The following is a 17271-nucleotide window of genomic DNA, read 5'->3' on the forward strand; positions in this document are numbered from 1 at the left end:
CTCCAGTCGTCCGAAATGTAGCACATGTATGCTGACTTCTGCGGGTTCATAGAGCTCGCACGGAGACCTCCAGCCGTAGCAGGGTTCTCACCTGCAAAAGTCAAAAGAAAATCCAGTGGTACTGACTGAAGAAACGGAAAGACTATAACTTTATGTTCAAAATGTTAGTTTCGATGATCACATGATTCGGAATTCTCCGATAATACACTCGAAAAATGAAGATGTGCCATCAGTGATCGCAAAATGAGTGACATCCCGACCAGAAACGGAATTTTTGACTCGTCAGGGAAAAAAAAGGCCGTATGAACGATTTTTGGATCAGAGATAAATTGGGACATCAAGAATCATCATGCATTTGACATGAGCGACGTTCGAAACAGTGAGAGAGACTCGTTGCGGATTGGTTGTTTGTTCCTGTAGATGATCCGCAGAACTTTCGACATGGCATATGATCATGACCTTGCAAACAAGGTGAAATCGCCCGGAGATTTGTCTAGAATTTTGTCGTTGAAAATACATCAACATTCAGCGTCTTCGGGAATTGGCCGGAAAACAATTGTGTCATCGAAGTTGGTGGTCCAACAACGGCATGAAATGAAGCAGAGGTCGCCATAGTACTCAGCAAAGAGACAGAATATGATGCATGAACGCGCAACAACACAGCATGACGCAGTGAACGAAAAAAGCCGTGAAAAAGAGACAGAACGCAATAATACATCATGACGCGGTGGACAACATGCCGACGGTTATTAGTGCTTGTTGTAGAATGCTAATTGAAATCAGTGCCGTCTCATTGCAGAAAATTTGTTGGAGACGAGTGGGTCACAATGATTTCGCAAAACTACAGACTAGGTCAGCCAAATACTCTAGAAATAAATCGAAAGCGAACGTTACTAACGTGGCATCAATTTGCTTAACCTGAGGAAGCGCAAGCATTATCTTCCGTCTGTAACCTGTACCTTCGGCCTGTTGACAAGGATTACCTTCCAGGTAAATCGTTTCAAGGGATGCTATATTCTTGAGCTGCGGCTCGAGGGCTCGCAGATCAGCAACCTTATTGTTATTGAGCTGACCATAAAATGAGATTTGGGTTCTGTCGCAGTCAATAAGGCACGTACCCAGAGCTCCTCTAGTGATACCAAATGCGAGATATTTTCGATCGCTGGAACAAAGTTCGTACCAACGTCGAGCGTTCTTAGCTTTGTCTGCGCAAGAGCTTAAGCATGACAGCGGAACAATTAACCGAATACCTACGTTGTTCTCGAGACCTTCCAAACGCTCGACTCCATTGTGGCTCAGGTAGAGCTCTTCCAAATCAGCTAGTTGACCCAGACCCTCGATCTTCGTGATCCTGTTAGACTGAAGAGACAAAATTTTCAGTCTGCTCAGTGTACTCAGATTCTGTTGTGTTGTATGACTTTGAGCCTCAAACCATGATAATGCGATGCACTGCACTGCACCTCTAGTTTCGTGAGCTTGTTCTTTCCGAGCCACAATTCTTCCAGGTTGACCAATGCATCCAACCCTTCGATATGCTGGAGTACCAGCGTGAGCTATCCCTGCGAATGATTGGCTGATTGGCGCAAATTACCCGTATTCTATTCCCCCCAAGTTCGAGACTTCTTAATGTCCCTCCCACAGACTCTAAGCCGGTGATTTTAGAGATCTTGTTTTGAACGAAATACACGGTCTTCAAGGAACGTAGATGCGACAGTGCCTCCGGCACTTGTCGTAGAAGGTTGAATGAAAGGTCCAGAGTGCTACGCGACTTGAGAATACATCAGAGACTTAGAGTGAGAGAAACGTTACTCACGTTAGAGCGGACATATTGTCCAACGCATCTCCCACAGTCTTGAGTTTATTATCGTACAGGTCGAACTCTTCAAGCTGCGTGAGCAGTTTAAACACCTCTGGATCTAGATGTGATATAGCGTTTTGTCTCAGACATAGCTTCCTCAGATGCCTTGCGAACCGATCGAGTCGAAGATTAGTCAAAGAGCTCAACCGCGAGTGTACAAGTTCTAATTCCTAGTCATGCATGCCTCGATTAGGTAGACAATGAAAGACTGCGTAAGTACCCACGTCGGTTTCGTCCGGAAAGTCTTCCAACAGATCACCGTCATTTGCTTGCGATCCATCCGCCTCGGCTTCCCCATCGGAGTCACCATCTACCGCAGGAGGTGGTAATGCGACACGAGCTGTGGGGCTACCAACGGGTCAAGATGCGTTGAACCGGAACTTGACATTGGAGCTCACCGTTCAACGATTCCATTTTTTTCATGACTCGCGCACTCCACTGATTGTTCATCCGGCCGGTGCATGATGAGATGACAGGTCCGTGTGAGCACTAAGCAAGCCAAGGACGATATAGATCCGAAGGCTAAGTACTGAGCCTTATGGGACTTACATAACTAGCGTGGCTTCTTGTGGCTGTGTAGAAGGAATGACAAACTTTGACCTTGTAATGGAGACTCAGACCGTGCCATTGAAATTCTGACTATGAGAACAGACCATATTATAGGTGGCTCTGAACGATAGATCTGAGCTGCGTGTAGTATCAGTTACGCAGGATTCCCCCCATCATTTATGTAGCTGACTTGACACTGGCACTGCATAAAAGAAATTTATTCAGGGCGATCCTTGACCCGTCTGCGAGTTGATCGGCGTAGCAAAGTTTTGAGGATCGCGATTTCACGACCAGAAACGTGGGCAAGCACGAGTACAATCGATGGTCCGACCGCAACCAAACTCCTGATTTTATGATTTCAAATTAGCATATCCACTACGGTAAAACTACACAAGGCGTGTATCCATGTGTTGGTTGCACTATGTAAGTCCGAAAGGAACAACCCGGCGAATTGCATCAATAATATTATATTTTGGCGAGGAAGGTGTGCTTGCACCATTGGCCGAAAGAAATGAACCGGAAACATAAAAATACTGAAACGTAGCATTTCACAGAAACAGGGCCAAGGTGTCGCATAACGCTCGTGTAAGCTTCAAGTCGTTCCAGGGCGCGGTCACCGGAATCTGCTACGCTCTGGTGAGGAAGGCAGTGAAGTCAGGTGGCGATCCTGCGTTTTTGCCCGTTCAAAAGCGGTAGGATTTGATGAGGGCGAGGGATAAGGGTGATACGACCCGCTGCGAGATGACGAGCCAGGCACATCATCCTGTCCTCGTGGTGGACGGAGAGTTAGTTGACCCGAAGATAACGGAGATGGGGAGGGTTGGAAAGGGCTGGACGCGTGATAAGGGAATGTACGACCATCAACTCGTGGTTGATGATGCGACGGTCCAGAGGAGGGCTGAGAAGGGTGGTAGTGAACAAAATTGAGACCAGGCAGCGGAGGTGATGGTGAAGGTCGGTTATCTTCTGGTGCTACAGGGCTTGGTTGAGAGTAAGGTTCACTACCAGATCCAGAGCCAACAGATGATGGGGAAGCAAATGTGCTCCCTTCAAGAGCACCGCGACGAACTGTCGAAGGAGCGCCGGCAATAGGTATTGGAGGAGTAGACGGCACCGCAGACTCCTCATTAGCCGTAACGGCTCCGGTCTTGTCTTTCTTCCGACGCTGTGTCGACACCACGTGTCCTTCCTTCTTAGCACGAGAACGGGCGTAGCGTAAGCCACATCTGGTCAATGAAGCAGAAGACAAGTAAATATTAGTAAGTAGTCTCGTCGCATGTTGTGGTATCACCCACGCGTTACAGAGTTCCTTTCTGCCACTTGGGCCCTTCCTCCATTCAGGGCTAGACGTTGCCTTGCAACTACTGCATTTGAGAACACCGAGAGGGCGATTATTGGTGCTACGTGGCAGTGTGTCCTTGTGTGTTCCGGGGCTCACTCGGTGCCTTGGAGGAGGTACAATGTCGGTACCACAGGGCGGCGCCGGCGGTACACTGGCCTCGAATGCTTCGAAGCCGGCCTTGGTACTGTAGTCCTCAGGACTAGGTGTAGCTTGATAGTTACTTAAGGACGCTCTGTTCTCGCCATAAATTGGAGACGGTGATGGTCTCGAGTAAGGCGACTCGCGCAATGTGCATGAAGACGATGGGAGGGATGCCATAGAATGTGCAGGGCTTTGAGCAGGCCACCTGTTAAACTGGGAAAGCGAGGAGGAAGGTTCCGGATAACTCCCCCAGGGCGAGTGAGAGTATTGGGACGTCACAGACTGCGTGTAGTGCCCGTAAGATTGTGGCATCGAGGTAGACACAGGCGGGAGTGTGTACGGGCTTGCCGACATGTCATAGGGGTGATGTTGGCTGTGTGCAGGCATGTAGGGGTCTGTCGACCTCGTGAACGGCTGAGACTGAGAATAAGAGACAGACAAGCTCCGCGAAGCAGGCTGTTGGATGGTGTGGCATGCAAACGTTATTGAACCTATATCCGCTTGCTTAATAGAAGCACATGGAGTTTCATCAAGGAAGCGCTTACCATGAGGGATGAACACGCTTTCTACTTCGCCTATTCCAGGCATTGTATCTTGGATTCTCCAACGTCTCGTGCAACTCGTCTTCGCGCTGTTATCCCGAGTGGACGTTTGGATGCCCACCGCTCGCCTTGCAAAGTCTTTTGCTCCTGGCATACCAGGATACTCTTGGCTGCTGTCCGACGGCCAGCTCAACAGAAGACGACAGTCCTGCTGACTGTAATTGGAGTTGAACAAGATCTGGAAAACCCTAGTCGTAGCGGTTGATTGAGGCAAGTAGTATAGAAGCCGCTGTTGCAACAGTGATATCTGTTCTGGGTGCATGCATGGTGTGCCACACCAATTTGTCCATGGAGTTCTGTGATGTTCATCATTGTCACCAGGTTCAAGATCGACGACTGCATGGATAAAGCATAACACGAGGCCCTCTGCAGCCCAGTTAATGACGATGTCGACGACCATGTAGTAGGCATCCACGGAAACCTTGTCACCATCAGGCCACGGTTGAGTAGGCCCTTGATGACCGAGGATGCGACGGACGCGAGAGAGACGGCAATACCTGACCCTGGAAAAAAATGGGATCAAGATAAATCCGTTTTCAATTGGAATCGCTTACCTAGTAACACTACCGTGCATTGTCCTTTGTTCAAGAGCCTCTGCGAGATCAGCTCGTGCAGTAGCCTGCTCTTCGGGGTGAACAAAGGATAGGAGGGACTTGCCAATAAGCAAGTCGGCCTGGGTTTCGAGATGGTTGGCAAGAACGGGATCCAGATAGACAAAATCCAATTCGGACGATAATAAGGACCAGTCTAAAGGTGCCATAAAGTACAAATCATGGTTAGTGAAATCATTGACGATCAAAAGAAAATTACAGGATTGTGATCGGGTTGTGGATGCTCCGAAACAATCGGACTGGAGACCCTTTAGGGAATAATAGACTTTGGTAGACTCACAGCATCTGGTCTCGCCAACCTTTGGCAAAGATTGAGACATTGAATTGTCGGTAAAAGGTGGAAAGGGTGTTGAAGTTGAGAGGGCGGACATGCCCTGATGAGGATACCCTTCCAAGGAGGAAAGGGGTAGATGGGATCTATTTGGCTGGTTATGTATGGAAGAGAAGTCGCCCATGGGCTGGGTTACATGTTCAAGGCCTCGTTGCGTTGGCACGAGGAAGCTCATGGCTAGCTAGAAGCTTGAAAAACGAAGTCCCGTAAAGAGACTGCCAATAATAGTTTACAGTATGTTACAATCAGTGGGTCGTCAAACAACGGAGGTTGAAATCGGGATCGACGGGCCTTGAGAGTTACAACAATCGATCGAGCACAGGTAGGAGCGGGCACATTCGTCTAGGACGGAAGGAGGGTCCGGATAGTCTCAAAATTGACTTTCAGGTTCGACTTTTGTGCAACTTGTTTAAATAAACTAAATATCTCCGCTGATTTTATATCAGAACTCAGACTCCGTTTAATTCGCCTGCGTTCCATACCTCAGAAGGCACAAAATTCGTAAATTTAAGAGGCAGTACCACCGCATGCTGCTCTGTTTTCTAACGACATATTTCATCCTCATGACGGCGGTGCCGAGCTCACCCAGGGGAAGTTCCGATCAGCATAGATCCGAGATTTCAAACCAAGTAACTTCCACAAATTTCCTACCGTTAGAAGCATTCAAAATTTTCCGTAGCCTGCGGGCTCCTCGGCGTAGGTGGGCTCCATCTTCAGTGTCCGGAAATGAAACGTTCATCAACTGTGCACTGAGTGTGCCGATTGTGGCAAAAAAGTTGGTCCCGCATTTAAACCTGAATTCCCATTTCGGGACGTCTTCTTCGTCGACATCCTTTTACCAAACCAGTCCTCTCCAGTCGCTGATTGAGCCCCATCCCATCGATGCCCGTCCCAGCACGAGTTCAACCAGAAAAGAACATTTGGGTAGCTGCGGGCGATGGCGATTTAGTCAGGGTTCGAGTACGTAACTTGTCTTCGCTTACGGTAGGCGCTGAGTTTATCTCGTTCCTTCAGGAACTTATCGAACAGCAATGCAGGTATCATTTTATAGTTCACATGATGAGCTCTGATCCGGTCCCTTCCAGCCACGTCGCCCAATGCTCCCGATGAATTCACATACACTCCCATGCACGCTGCGGCATCATACGGGCAGCTTGAGATCCTAGCATACCTATTCTCTCAAGGTCAGTGATAAGATCCTTGGCCGCAAAATGTAAAAAAAACTTCCCTTCCAAGCACAGGAGGAGACGTCAATGTCACCGATGAAGACGGAGATACACCGCTATACGCTGTTGAAAATACCGAGACGGCACAATGGCTATTGGACCACGGGTCTACTTTAGACCATCAGAATAATGATGGTGTCTCCGTGCGTGAGCTTGAAAATGATGCATCACCTTTTCGCTGATATATAATATGCATCAGCCTATTGAACATTTACGAGAGGACTTTCCCGAAATTGCTGGATACCTGCAGTCACGCCTAAGTCCTTCCTCATGCGTGATGCCTGGGGCGGTGTCACCCTCGCGACCTTCTCAACATCAACAAAACATCGCAACGGAATCCCTCACGTCATCCCTCATGCAGTCTGTTCATGATATTATGCAGCGCTCTGAAGCAGATGGCCGGGATCCTGATGAGGAGCTGAGACAAGTCGTTGGCAGAACAGTGTTAGAAGGGGTAATAGCAGGGTATGAAATGACAACGGATAGCGACGCTGCACATAATTCCGAAGCTAACTCACCCAATGGAGTCAAGAGACCTCGAACGGATGGCTAATAGTAATTAATATTCTACCTGCCACCAATGTGGATCCATACAAGTCCATACTACGTACATAGCTCCTGGCTGTTTCACACTGAGAAAACGAATCACCCGATCGGATGATCGTCGTAACGATTAAACACTGATCATGATCACAGTCGATCAAATCAGCCGTCACCCGAGGGACGCTATCCGTAAAAAGTTACCACCCTCGGAGGCAACAGTTACTTCTTTAAGACATGTCTCATATGTTATGAGAACGGGATTGGAAGTCCAAAATACCTGAGACCCGGATGTCCGCAGCCGGAGTGAAGGGTGTGCGCCCAGGCTCAGCACAGCCCAGCACCAACCAGCACCAACTCCGTTAATCCTTTCGAATTTATCCGATCGAAACTGCTCACGTTCGTGGAGTGAGAATAGATGGGAACGTGTAACGTTTTGAACTGGTACAAAGTTTCCGAGGAAGTTCGTTGATTACGACGACGTGTTCGAAGGTGACTAGGGTATTGAAGCTATGCCTTTGTGGCGCCTTTGCCCATGAGCCGCGGGGAGAATCAGTTTTGGGGTGATTCTGGGCGATTATCTATTGGCACAGCGGAAGACCTGTGTGATGCAAATATGTCCATGGAGATCCCACGGGTATGGGCAGGGCTGGCACGAGTATTTTGGATAGCAGTTAATTCACCCGACATCAATCATGACTTGTCTGAGAAGCAAAACATAAGCCTTCTACATGAACACGTTTGTGGGTGCAGAGGTTCGGAAAGTCGCGAAATGAGTAGAAGAATGAAGGAGGTCGCAAGGGTTTGGAGACTTTAAATTTGTGATTTCAGTGTGTGTCCAAGGTTAGATATAAAACGCGATACGACGCGTTTATAAACATGCGTTTTCTTCAGATTGCCTGTTTAGGATACTCACTTCTCTTCCTCCAAGATCATGACAGACGCTGCAAGCTTAGCTTCTTGTTTCACTTTTGATGACATTTCACAGGCATCTGCACGCATCGATGGATCTGATAAGACTCCCATTCTGAAATTAATCAGTGAAAGTCACGCCAAGGGTTATGACTTTGTCTGTCTTCCTTTGACTACCCCAAAATGGAGAGAGCGATGGAGAAATATGTGCATCGTGCCATCAGCAAATGCAAATGACACTGATGAAAATGCCACTGCAGAACAGCAGGCGGAGGCATGGAGGAAAGCACCGTCTTTCCTGCACGAGGAGGTGACCATCTCGAGACTTGGTAAGTGAGATCAACGAATCATGTCCTCAATCATGCATCCTGAGTGGCAATGCGATAGATGAGGCGGAGCCTGTAATTGTGATGGCGTCAGACTGGCTTCAGCTTGACTCAACGGATGACTGGGTTAGGCATGACTCAGAGATCGTGAGTCCATTCTGTGAAAAAAAATCACGCTTACCAGCGTTGTGGAGCTATCTTCGCGGAGCTTACTATTGTTCTGCACTAACCCGAATCTGATTTTTCAGGCATTGCGCCAGGAAGTGGCCTACGCGTCATATCTCAATGTCCAGACGGTCATTTTACCTCCACCTAGGCATCGATCACAAGTTGCATCATATGCGCGCGCCATAAACGAATGTCTCAAAAATACAACTTATATGAACTTCTCGATACGTCTTCCTATCTACGATCCTGCCGTCTTTCAACCGAAAGAATCGCCACCTATTCCCCCTTCGACATTGAGCACATCGTCAACCCCATCTGCACCCTCAACGCCGAAAATTGTGATACCGCGAGCTTCCACGTCAAAATCCTTGAAGGCCGCACGGGCTCCCGAAGGAGAGATAAATGCAACCTGGGAGATGTGGGACATAATACGCACACTGTGTGACTATAACACACGCTTGACGCTCAGTATGCATACGCTTTACGTCTTGGAGACAGTACTTGACGAGCTGAATTCCAGCACTCGATCTCACCCTGCCATTACCTTCTAATGCCGGCATACTCAACAGATGGATAGCTGAACCCGTTCACCATATATTCCTCCCCGCGTCCACGTTTATCGCAAATGTGAAGGGCTACCCTGTCCTTCCCAAGGGTACACAATCCTTTCTACGCAATAGCATGGCGGTGAGTTAACGCTGTATTTCTGCTATTGGGCAGATGATGAAACAAGAATCGATTAGCATCACCCTATCATCATCATGTCAGGGGTTAGCTCGGGGTTACATACCAAGGGTGGCGAATCAGCATATGCACAATATGTGCGACATGTCGAGAAGACAAGCTCGGCTGTTCAGGCAGCAATGACGGCAGGGACAGTTGAGCACTTCGCTCAGGGTTATCAAGACTACCTCCAGAACCCCCTACAAGTTGATACATACACCTCATTTCCGCATCCTATCGTACTGATGTCTGTCTAGCCGCTGATGGACAACCTCCAGAGCATTACGTATCAAACATTCGAACAGGACCCTGTGAAATACCGCAATTATGAAGAGGTGCGTTTCATCTGTTATGAACCGAAGTTGTACAGTGACACGTGAAATATGTAGGCCGTGTATCACGCGTTGATGGACTGGCCTGATAGTGATCACATGTGCGAATCAAATTTGGCATGTATTACAAGGCTTAACCCTTCTTCGCAGTGTGATTTGCGTTGCTGGGGCAGGCCGTGGCCCCCTTGTCGAACGAAGTTTGACGGCCATCAAGAGATCGGGAAGAAGTGCCTACGTGTACGCAGTTGAGAAGAACCCAAATGCCTTTGTGACGTCTGTTTGGCTCTCATCATCTTCACATTGACGTCTGACTGTAAATAGGCTTCAGGGCCGGAAACAAAATGAATGGGGTGACTCTGTTCAGCTGTTTTTTGGCGACATGCGGCATGTGGAGCTCCCTGAGCAAGTGGACATCCTCATCACTGAATTACTCGGTTCGTTCGGCGATAACGAGCTAAGTCCGGAGTGTCTCGACGGCGCAATGAGGTTTTTGAAACGTGCGGATTGTTTACGCTCATCACCTCATTTCGCTAACCGTTCTCCAGCTGATGGTATCTCCATCCCATCATCGTACAGCGCCCATCTCGCTCCGCTATCTTCATCGAAGTTGTACAATAACGCGCGAATCAGTAGAGAAATCAAAGGCATGGAAACACCATATGTGGTGATGTTCCAAAACGTCAACATCCTAAGTGGGGAGGGCGGAGGAGTATCAGGCCGCTGTGGGCGTAAGATTCAACAATGCTGGGAATTTGAGCATCCGCGAAAAGATGCGACCGTTGATGAACGAGGTAAACCTGAATAGCGGACCTTCGGGTTAGACGGACGCTAATTACGTCGAGTGTCTAGGCTTACCCCTGACGAATAGTCACAATGTCCGCTCCGCAAAGCTGTCATTCCATATTCCTCATGCTGGAGTTATGCACGGGCTTGCCGGTTATTTCGAAGCCGTCCTCTATGGGCATGTTGGTCTTAGCATTCATCCGCATAGTAAAGATCGGGTGTCGAAGAACATGCTGAGCTGGTTCCCGCTCTTCTTCCCATTCAAAGTAGGTGTTTTCATTGACATTCCCTGGTGGCTCTGGTTGACATTCATTCGCCCAGGAACCTCTTTACCTACCTAGCAATTCAGAACTGCACGTATCAATCTGGCGACTTACGAATGAGCGGCAGGTATGGTACGAGTGGTACGCCGAGTCGTTTTTGCCCGTGTTCAGTACTCCATCGTCACCTGAACACTCGGAGGATACGTCAGGAGATGGGTCCTTCTTCGCATGTACTTCAACTCATGTTGCAGTCCCGAGTCCTGTGATCGACGCCATCGATGCATTTCCATCTTTAGAGCGTTCTGAATTGCGCAAGAGTGGAGAAGAACCATCGAGGTCTACTGCGGGCGTTATCAAAATTGGGCAGACTTCGCTGCACAATCCTGGGGGACGAAGCAGTTGGATTGGATTATGAGGGGCATTTTACTGGCATGCACGCATGCATGCGGGCTCCAAGGTGATTGTCGAGCATGTTGTCACTTGCATGCTCTTTTAATGTTACATAACAAGATTGTCTTTGCCCCAAAAAGAACTGTTTGTGATACGAAGTTTGAAGTGTAATTATGCTTCATATGGTCTCACTTATCCAATCGTAACGGCGCCCGGCTTGCTTATTCCTGGCATGTTTTGTGTCCATTGAACTAAACGCAGTCCATTTCATTTTGCGTTGGCAAGTAACTGCTAATCCTTTCTACTGTCAATGCATGTTGTTTTTCCACTCATATTGCAGACGTCTTGACCAGTCTTAGCCAAGTGGTAAGGACAGAAATCAGTTGCAGGTTCGAAACCTGCTCAACAATCTTTTTTTCTTTTACCATACCTTGAAATTCACCCATGGATGGATCCTTCAAGGTCATAGTCAACTTGAACAGATTAAAAATCTGCTCTCTTTGGTGGTGTGGATCTGAAACCTGCCAACAAATGATTTTCCCTGAGGACCGAGGTGCATAGCAGCATACGTGCCAACCAAGATTCTCGACACTGACCAGAACCGAACAAAAAATGTTTACATAATGGGGCCGGAAGCCAGAAGAAGGCCGGCACGCAAGCTAAAGACAGGGTGCCACAAAATGATGGAACCTCCCCACCTTTAAATTTCAAGTCATCCTTGGTTGCATTAGAAGAGCCAACGACCGAAGGAGTGGCCATTGATGAGGCATCAGCGAGGCTGGAAGAATTGAAAGTGGCAGATCGAGCCATGTCGTTCTGATGCCGCCGCTGGGTAGTTTGCGTGCACTCTTGTTTTATGTCGATGCTGAGGCAGAACAAAAGATTTATTTTCGATTCCAGCGGAAAGACCTGGGCACCGGACAGAGATATCAACAGAGGTCGACGCGAAACTGTAAAACACCCCATAACAGAAGGCTTGAGACACCATGCAGGAGTGACCCACTGAGGCACGCATAACAGAAAAGGGGGGTTCAGTGAGACAGACACAAAGACAAGTTGACAAGCCTACATATTTAACAAATAAGGTGTCAAATGATTGTAACCGAAAAGGCCAGAACACGGTAGCCGGCAGAATTTTCACGTTCAAGCAGACGCCTCCACAATCATAGCAGACTTTTGTTCTTGCCAGTCGCTCGATGACCCACTCATACTTTCATGATGGGTGGCAGACAGCCTGCAGACAGTCACACCAAACGGGAATGATCGATCGATAATATGGGAAGTGCCGGCGGAGTTACAAAGGAAATAGACGTATCCTGCCGACGAAGATCCTCCTCCACTTAAGGGAAGTTAATGCGTGATCGTTGCAGTTACTATTAGTAGTTCCACAAAGTCTCACCGCCTTGTAGAACAATATTTAGCCTCAACAAGTTTCGTTGCATGAAAATGCAGTTTGGTGTCAGCTGGTTTTGTTAGCATCAGTACCAGTCAGTTTGCGGCTGACAAGAAGAGCATTAGTTCAAATCCAAATGGAACAGACGATAGTTCGCGGAGGTTCAAAAATGACTCTGCCGTGGTGTCGGCAGGGCAACAAACTCTAAACTCCGCCAAGCCTTAAGAGTGCCGTCGTAACGGAAATATTCCATTTCCTTCTCGTACTTTTATTTTCTCGAAGTTCTTGATACAAAACACCCGACTCGCTATTCGCGCCGCACTCGTTCAACAAACTTATACCGACGATGAAGTTCACAACCGTTTTCGTGGCCCTCGTTTCCGCCGTTCCAGCCGTCTTTGGTCTTACCGTCAACACACCGTACGTGTTCTCTCTTAGGTCTCGTCGTACGGGAGTACTCATCGCGTGATGCAGGGCTGATGTTGTTGAGTGCCGTATGTACTCTCCTATCAATTGGTATCATGCTCTAACACGGCTCGTGTCCTCTAGAGCCTGTTTTGTTTAGTTGGTCTGGCGGAGTGCCTCCCTACTACTTGACCCTTGTGCCTGGTATGTCGTCTCGTGCAATTGATCAAGTGTTGTTTTGTTGACCCTTAATAGGCGGGCAATCGATGGCCTCACCTGTAAGTCATTGTTTTTTACACTGAAGCTGACCGGCCATCCTGAGACATTTTCGAACAGATCAAGTCCTTCCCTACACAAACGGGCACATCCTATACTTGGAACGTCGATCTTCAAGCCAACACTATCTTGTGAGTCACTCCGTGGAATTCTTGGAGACGTGCAGCTGACTGGGATCCAGCAACATCGCTCTCAAGGACAGTACCGGTACTACGGCATACTCTGACATCGTCACCATCATGTCTGGCAGCGACACTTCCTGCGTCAACACAGCAGTAAATGAGGGTGGCTCATCGAGTGGTAGCGCTGTTGCAAGTGGTACCTCTACCCCGACCGCTGGGTAAGCCGCAATTGTTCTGTGCGCCTTAGTGGCTTCTAAGTCATCTGCTCGCTTAGATCTTCTGCTTCTGCCTCTGGTGCCACCTCTTCTGGTGTTAAAACCTCTGCCACTACCACTGCATCCTCTGGTACGACTCAGAAGACCGGCGCTGCCAGTAGCCTTTCTGTCTCTTCGGCAATGGGTGTTGCCGGTGTGATGGGTCTCATTGGTGCTGCTCTCTTCTAAACATGATGATACGGACATGATCATGACGCGCGGCGGATTGTTGATTTGATACATATCACCTGTCTTTTCTCCGTTCCATATTACTCTTATTTTAGTCACTTGTTTTTGTTGGCAATGTTGCCTACTTTGTGCTCCTTTGTGCATTATAGAAGAGCATCTTTCATTTGTCAATATGAACCCTATCTCCTGGTGTGAAAGGGTCGTTGTGAAATCACAGAATCGAGATTGAATATTGTGCAGGGTGTCTCGTGAACGGTAGCACGTGACCAGTCGCGTAGACTTTCAAGCGGATAGCGGATTTCTGTTGAGTTTCTTTGCGCACGTCGCTTGCATTTTTTTGCAGCTGCGACTGGTCGGGTTCGCTCACAAGAACGAACTTTGCAATCTCTCTCTCTCACTCACTAGAACCATAGCACACTCCCTACTATCATTATTCGAGAACATGTCTATTGTGGCCGACAACGCTGTCGTCGCTGACGACCTGATATCTAATGGCCACCAGGTGCACGACGGTCCCGATTCTTTCGAGACACCTAGTAAGTTGGTGACTGACGGGGAGGTCGTCGAGGCCACTTCAAATGGTGTGCGAGAGTCTGCACTAGGTGTTGAAGACATTTCCGGAACCGGTGACAAGACCGATGATACCTTGGTAACTGCCTCCTCTGACGACACCCTCGCGGTGGAGACGTCTATCGAGGTTCTCAATGTGGTGTGTGCCACTCTTTGCTGCGTTATAGTTCTTGTGTGACCAAGTTGTATCCAGGGTAAGTTGGTCGACGATATGGGGCCAGAGGCACCTGCCCTGCACACCAGTGACTTTGATAAGGATAACACCACCTTTATCCATGACTTTGAGCCTCTCGCCAACGGCTACCACAAGTCTTTTTTCGTAGAAGAGTCCGAGCAACTTACAACTCTCACAATCGCCTCATGCGACAAGCCGGCGAGTCTCGCAGAACTCGTCCAAGAGGACGCGATTGAGTTTTCCGGTACGGTCATTTCAGAGATACCCAAGGTATGCAAATGCGCAGACATGTTTTTAACGCGTCCATTCTCCAACAATCAGCTACAGGACCAATTCCCAATCACTGACAGCTCAGGCACGGAAATACCCTTGCTCAATGTTGCCACAATTGTTGTGGAAGCTTCTAAAGCCTCTTTAGATGATAGAGAGCCTCCTATCGCTGCCAGCACCGGCCCTGACACGTCCCTATCAGACTTTGTTACGACTTCCATAAATGGCGTCGGGAGCACTACTGCTGCAGAGCCTTCTCACTATCAGGACGAGGCGCCCATCTCCCATCTCAGCACCAAAATGAGCTCAATTGCTGATATACTAGAAGAGGTTGTTGTCCCCCCTGCTGTTGAAGCAGAGGTGAGTCGTGCTTCTAATGCGACGTATTTCCCCTCATTTTGACGTCATTGCAGGAAATATCTCCCATGGCCGCAGAACCTGAACGGGCTGTCGCAGAAGTTGCATGTGACCCGATTGAAGCAGAAGCAAGCCCAATGGAAGTGGAGGCTTCGTCCGCCGGAGATGAGCCTGCGGTCACTGAGACCGTGTCAGCATCCATCGATTCTGTAGCAGAGACTGCTCCTGATGGTGAAAACATATCGACCGAACAAGAATCTGCGCTAATTGAAGCAGAATCCGCCCTGGTTGAAACACAATATTCCACAGCCGAACCAGGGATCACGCCAACGACGCCTGAAGCTGCACAAATTAAACCAACATCGTGCGAGGTCGTCGTAGAGAGTCTGGCTTATGAGCCTGACGCGGAACTCGCGGCAACTTCAGGGCCCACCCCCGAAGCTACCGAGTTGGAACCGATTGAAGATGCTGCAACAACTGCGGAACCCGGCACAGAAGTTGCCGAGTCCGATCCAACTGAAGAAACTGTGTTGGTGACGGAAGCAGTAGCCACTGCTGCACCAGCCGCGATATCAGGTACAGAGGGGGAATCTGTTGCAGAGGTCGATGCACGTGTCACAGCGGAAAAAGAGGCTAATAAGGAGCCGCAGGGTGCTATTGATGCTGAGGACGAGCCAGCCGGTCCCACCGAACCGGACGTGAAAGTGTTTGTTCCCGAGGTTGTTTCGGCTCCAGCTGAGGCTGTGGCAGGGCCAGATGTCCTGTCAACTGAATCAGAGGAAGCTGCCATCGCGCCAACTACGGCGCCCGAGGTCCCTGTCGAATCCGTCGTTGCTGCCGAAGCACAGTCTGTTGATGCACACGACTCCATTACAGCTGACTCAGAACCAGTCACAGTCCCTGACCCCGAGCCCATTACTGCCACTGAGACAGATTGTGCAACAGCAGCAGCAGAAACCGAACCTACCGCTGTCGAGTCGGAAGCGCCTGCAGCAGTTGATGCGGAGCTCACAGAGCCTGCAGTCCAGTCTATTGTAGTGGAGACTGTTCAGATCGATGTCGAGCCACCCAGCTCTAACGTGTCATTCGTTGAGGATCCTGAGGTGGACTTCGCGTATGATGATGAGCCGCAGACGCCTCTAGCTGAGGAGACTCCTGTGTTTGAGGAGCCAGTTTTGGACGCCGCTGGTGTGGAATCCGAGGTGCATGTAGAAGAGTCCTCTGTTGAAGAGATTGTGGAGGTCATTCCAATCGACGTTGTTCCTACAGGAGACTCTGCATCAGTTGAGAAAGTTGCAGCGGAGGAAGTTGCAGCGGTTGAAGAGGTTGTAACGGTCGAAGAACCCGCAGCGGTTGAAGAGACTGTACTGGTTGAGAAAACCACGGCGGTTGAAGAAACCATACATGCTGAAGAGGTCGTCCCAGTCGACGTTGCTATAGGAGAGTTCGCACCAGTCGAGGAGGTTCCCTCAGTCGAGGCTGTGGCAGTCGAAGAACATGCACCAGTCGAAGAGATCACTCTAGTTGAGGAAGTCACTCCTATTGAATCAACTGCTCCAGTCGAATCATTCCCGCCGGTCGAAGAGGCTGTTGTTGACGAAGCTGAGTCTGCTGTCGAAGAGCTCGCAGCTCCCGTTGACGATGGTTCGGCGTTGGAAGAAGCCATGCCTTCTGTCTATGCAGCCGATGTCGAAGCCCCTCTTCCCTCCGTCGAGGATCCCTCCCTTGAAGAGCCTGCCGCATCCATTGAGGAGCCTCTTGTTCCATACGACGAGGTATTCGCTGAAACAGCCGCCCCAGCAATCGAAGAGATCTCGTTCGTGGTAGATGCCTCAACCGTTGAAGAAACATCTGCTCCCCTTGTTGAGGAACGTTCTGCGCTCGCAGAAGTGGATGTGTCTGAATCAGCAACGGTCGAAGAACTCTCCACATCAGTAGAAGAGCATACGTCTGGTGCGGTCGAGGACTATCCGGGGCATGAAGACCAGCCTGTAGCAATCGAGGAAACTCCCACAGACGCAGTAGAGCCTGTCTCTGTTGATGATCGAATTCCTCCCATTATGGACGAGACAGCTCTCCTTGCAGAAGTGCCCTCGGATACTGACGGGCCTGGTCTTGTAGCAACTTCGACCACGGAAAAACCTTACGTGCCGGAAGAAGAGT

The 17271-nt window shown here is 49.2% G+C and overlaps 5 protein-coding genes across 5 annotated transcripts; 3 read left to right on the forward strand and 2 right to left on the reverse strand.

Annotated features, from left to right (window-relative positions):
• Positions 1 to 623: 623 nt before the first annotated feature.
• DFJ58DRAFT_763695 (uncharacterized protein) lies at positions 624 to 2545 on the reverse strand. The gene is made up of 10 exons (XM_041388631.1): positions 2512 to 2545; positions 2257 to 2458; positions 2083 to 2206; positions 1814 to 2028; positions 1592 to 1760; positions 1461 to 1535; positions 1255 to 1401; positions 1119 to 1205; positions 899 to 1068; positions 624 to 841 (listed from the first exon to the last, which is right to left on the reverse strand). The coding sequence occupies exons 2-10, from the start codon at positions 2319 to 2321 to the stop codon at positions 823 to 825; spliced, it is 1071 nt and encodes a 356-aa protein (XP_041248891.1). The 5' UTR covers positions 2322 to 2458; positions 2512 to 2545; the 3' UTR covers positions 624 to 822.
• A 175-nt stretch (positions 2546 to 2720) lies between these two features.
• Positions 2721 to 5838, reverse strand: DFJ58DRAFT_19075 (uncharacterized protein). The gene is made up of 5 exons (XM_041379136.1): positions 5384 to 5838; positions 5047 to 5326; positions 4436 to 4995; positions 3703 to 4381; positions 2721 to 3633 (listed from the first exon to the last, which is right to left on the reverse strand). The coding sequence occupies exons 1-5, from the start codon at positions 5607 to 5609 to the stop codon at positions 3021 to 3023; spliced, it is 2358 nt and encodes a 785-aa protein (XP_041248892.1). The 5' UTR covers positions 5610 to 5838; the 3' UTR covers positions 2721 to 3020.
• Positions 5839 to 6316: 478 nt separating this feature from the next.
• On the forward strand, positions 6317 to 7213 carry DFJ58DRAFT_837347 (ankyrin repeat-containing domain protein; the record flags this gene model as incomplete). Its single annotated transcript, XM_041392370.1, has 5 exons — positions 6317 to 6394; positions 6423 to 6471; positions 6520 to 6618; positions 6676 to 6803; positions 6860 to 7213. 5 exons carry the CDS (start codon positions 6317 to 6319, stop codon positions 7211 to 7213), a joined length of 708 nt encoding a protein of 235 aa, XP_041248893.1.
• A 921-nt stretch (positions 7214 to 8134) lies between these two features.
• DFJ58DRAFT_653092 (PRMT5-domain-containing protein) lies at positions 8135 to 11122 on the forward strand (the record flags this gene model as incomplete). The annotated part of the gene is made up of 12 exons (XM_041381718.1): positions 8135 to 8441; positions 8500 to 8585; positions 8687 to 9074; positions 9127 to 9293; positions 9350 to 9535; positions 9587 to 9664; positions 9719 to 9762; positions 9812 to 9934; positions 9983 to 10158; positions 10207 to 10452; positions 10511 to 10710; positions 10766 to 11122. 12 exons carry the CDS (start codon positions 8135 to 8137, stop codon positions 11120 to 11122), a joined length of 2358 nt encoding a protein of 785 aa, XP_041248894.1.
• Positions 11123 to 12742: 1620 nt separating this feature from the next.
• DFJ58DRAFT_763737 (uncharacterized protein) lies at positions 12743 to 13978 on the forward strand. Its single transcript, XM_041388632.1, has 7 exons — positions 12743 to 12910; positions 12965 to 12984; positions 13040 to 13099; positions 13151 to 13173; positions 13232 to 13302; positions 13353 to 13511; positions 13568 to 13978. The coding sequence occupies exons 1-7, from the start codon at positions 12837 to 12839 to the stop codon at positions 13734 to 13736; spliced, it is 576 nt and encodes a 191-aa protein (XP_041248895.1). The 5' UTR covers positions 12743 to 12836; the 3' UTR covers positions 13737 to 13978.
• Positions 13979 to 17271: the final 3293 nt, after the last annotated feature.

The sequence above is a fragment of the Suillus subalutaceus genome, assembly GCF_016647625.1.
Source record: "Suillus subalutaceus strain FC151 chromosome Unknown DFJ58scaffold_10, whole genome shotgun sequence".
Classification (NCBI taxonomy): Eukaryota; Fungi; Basidiomycota; class Agaricomycetes; order Boletales; family Suillaceae; genus Suillus; species Suillus subalutaceus.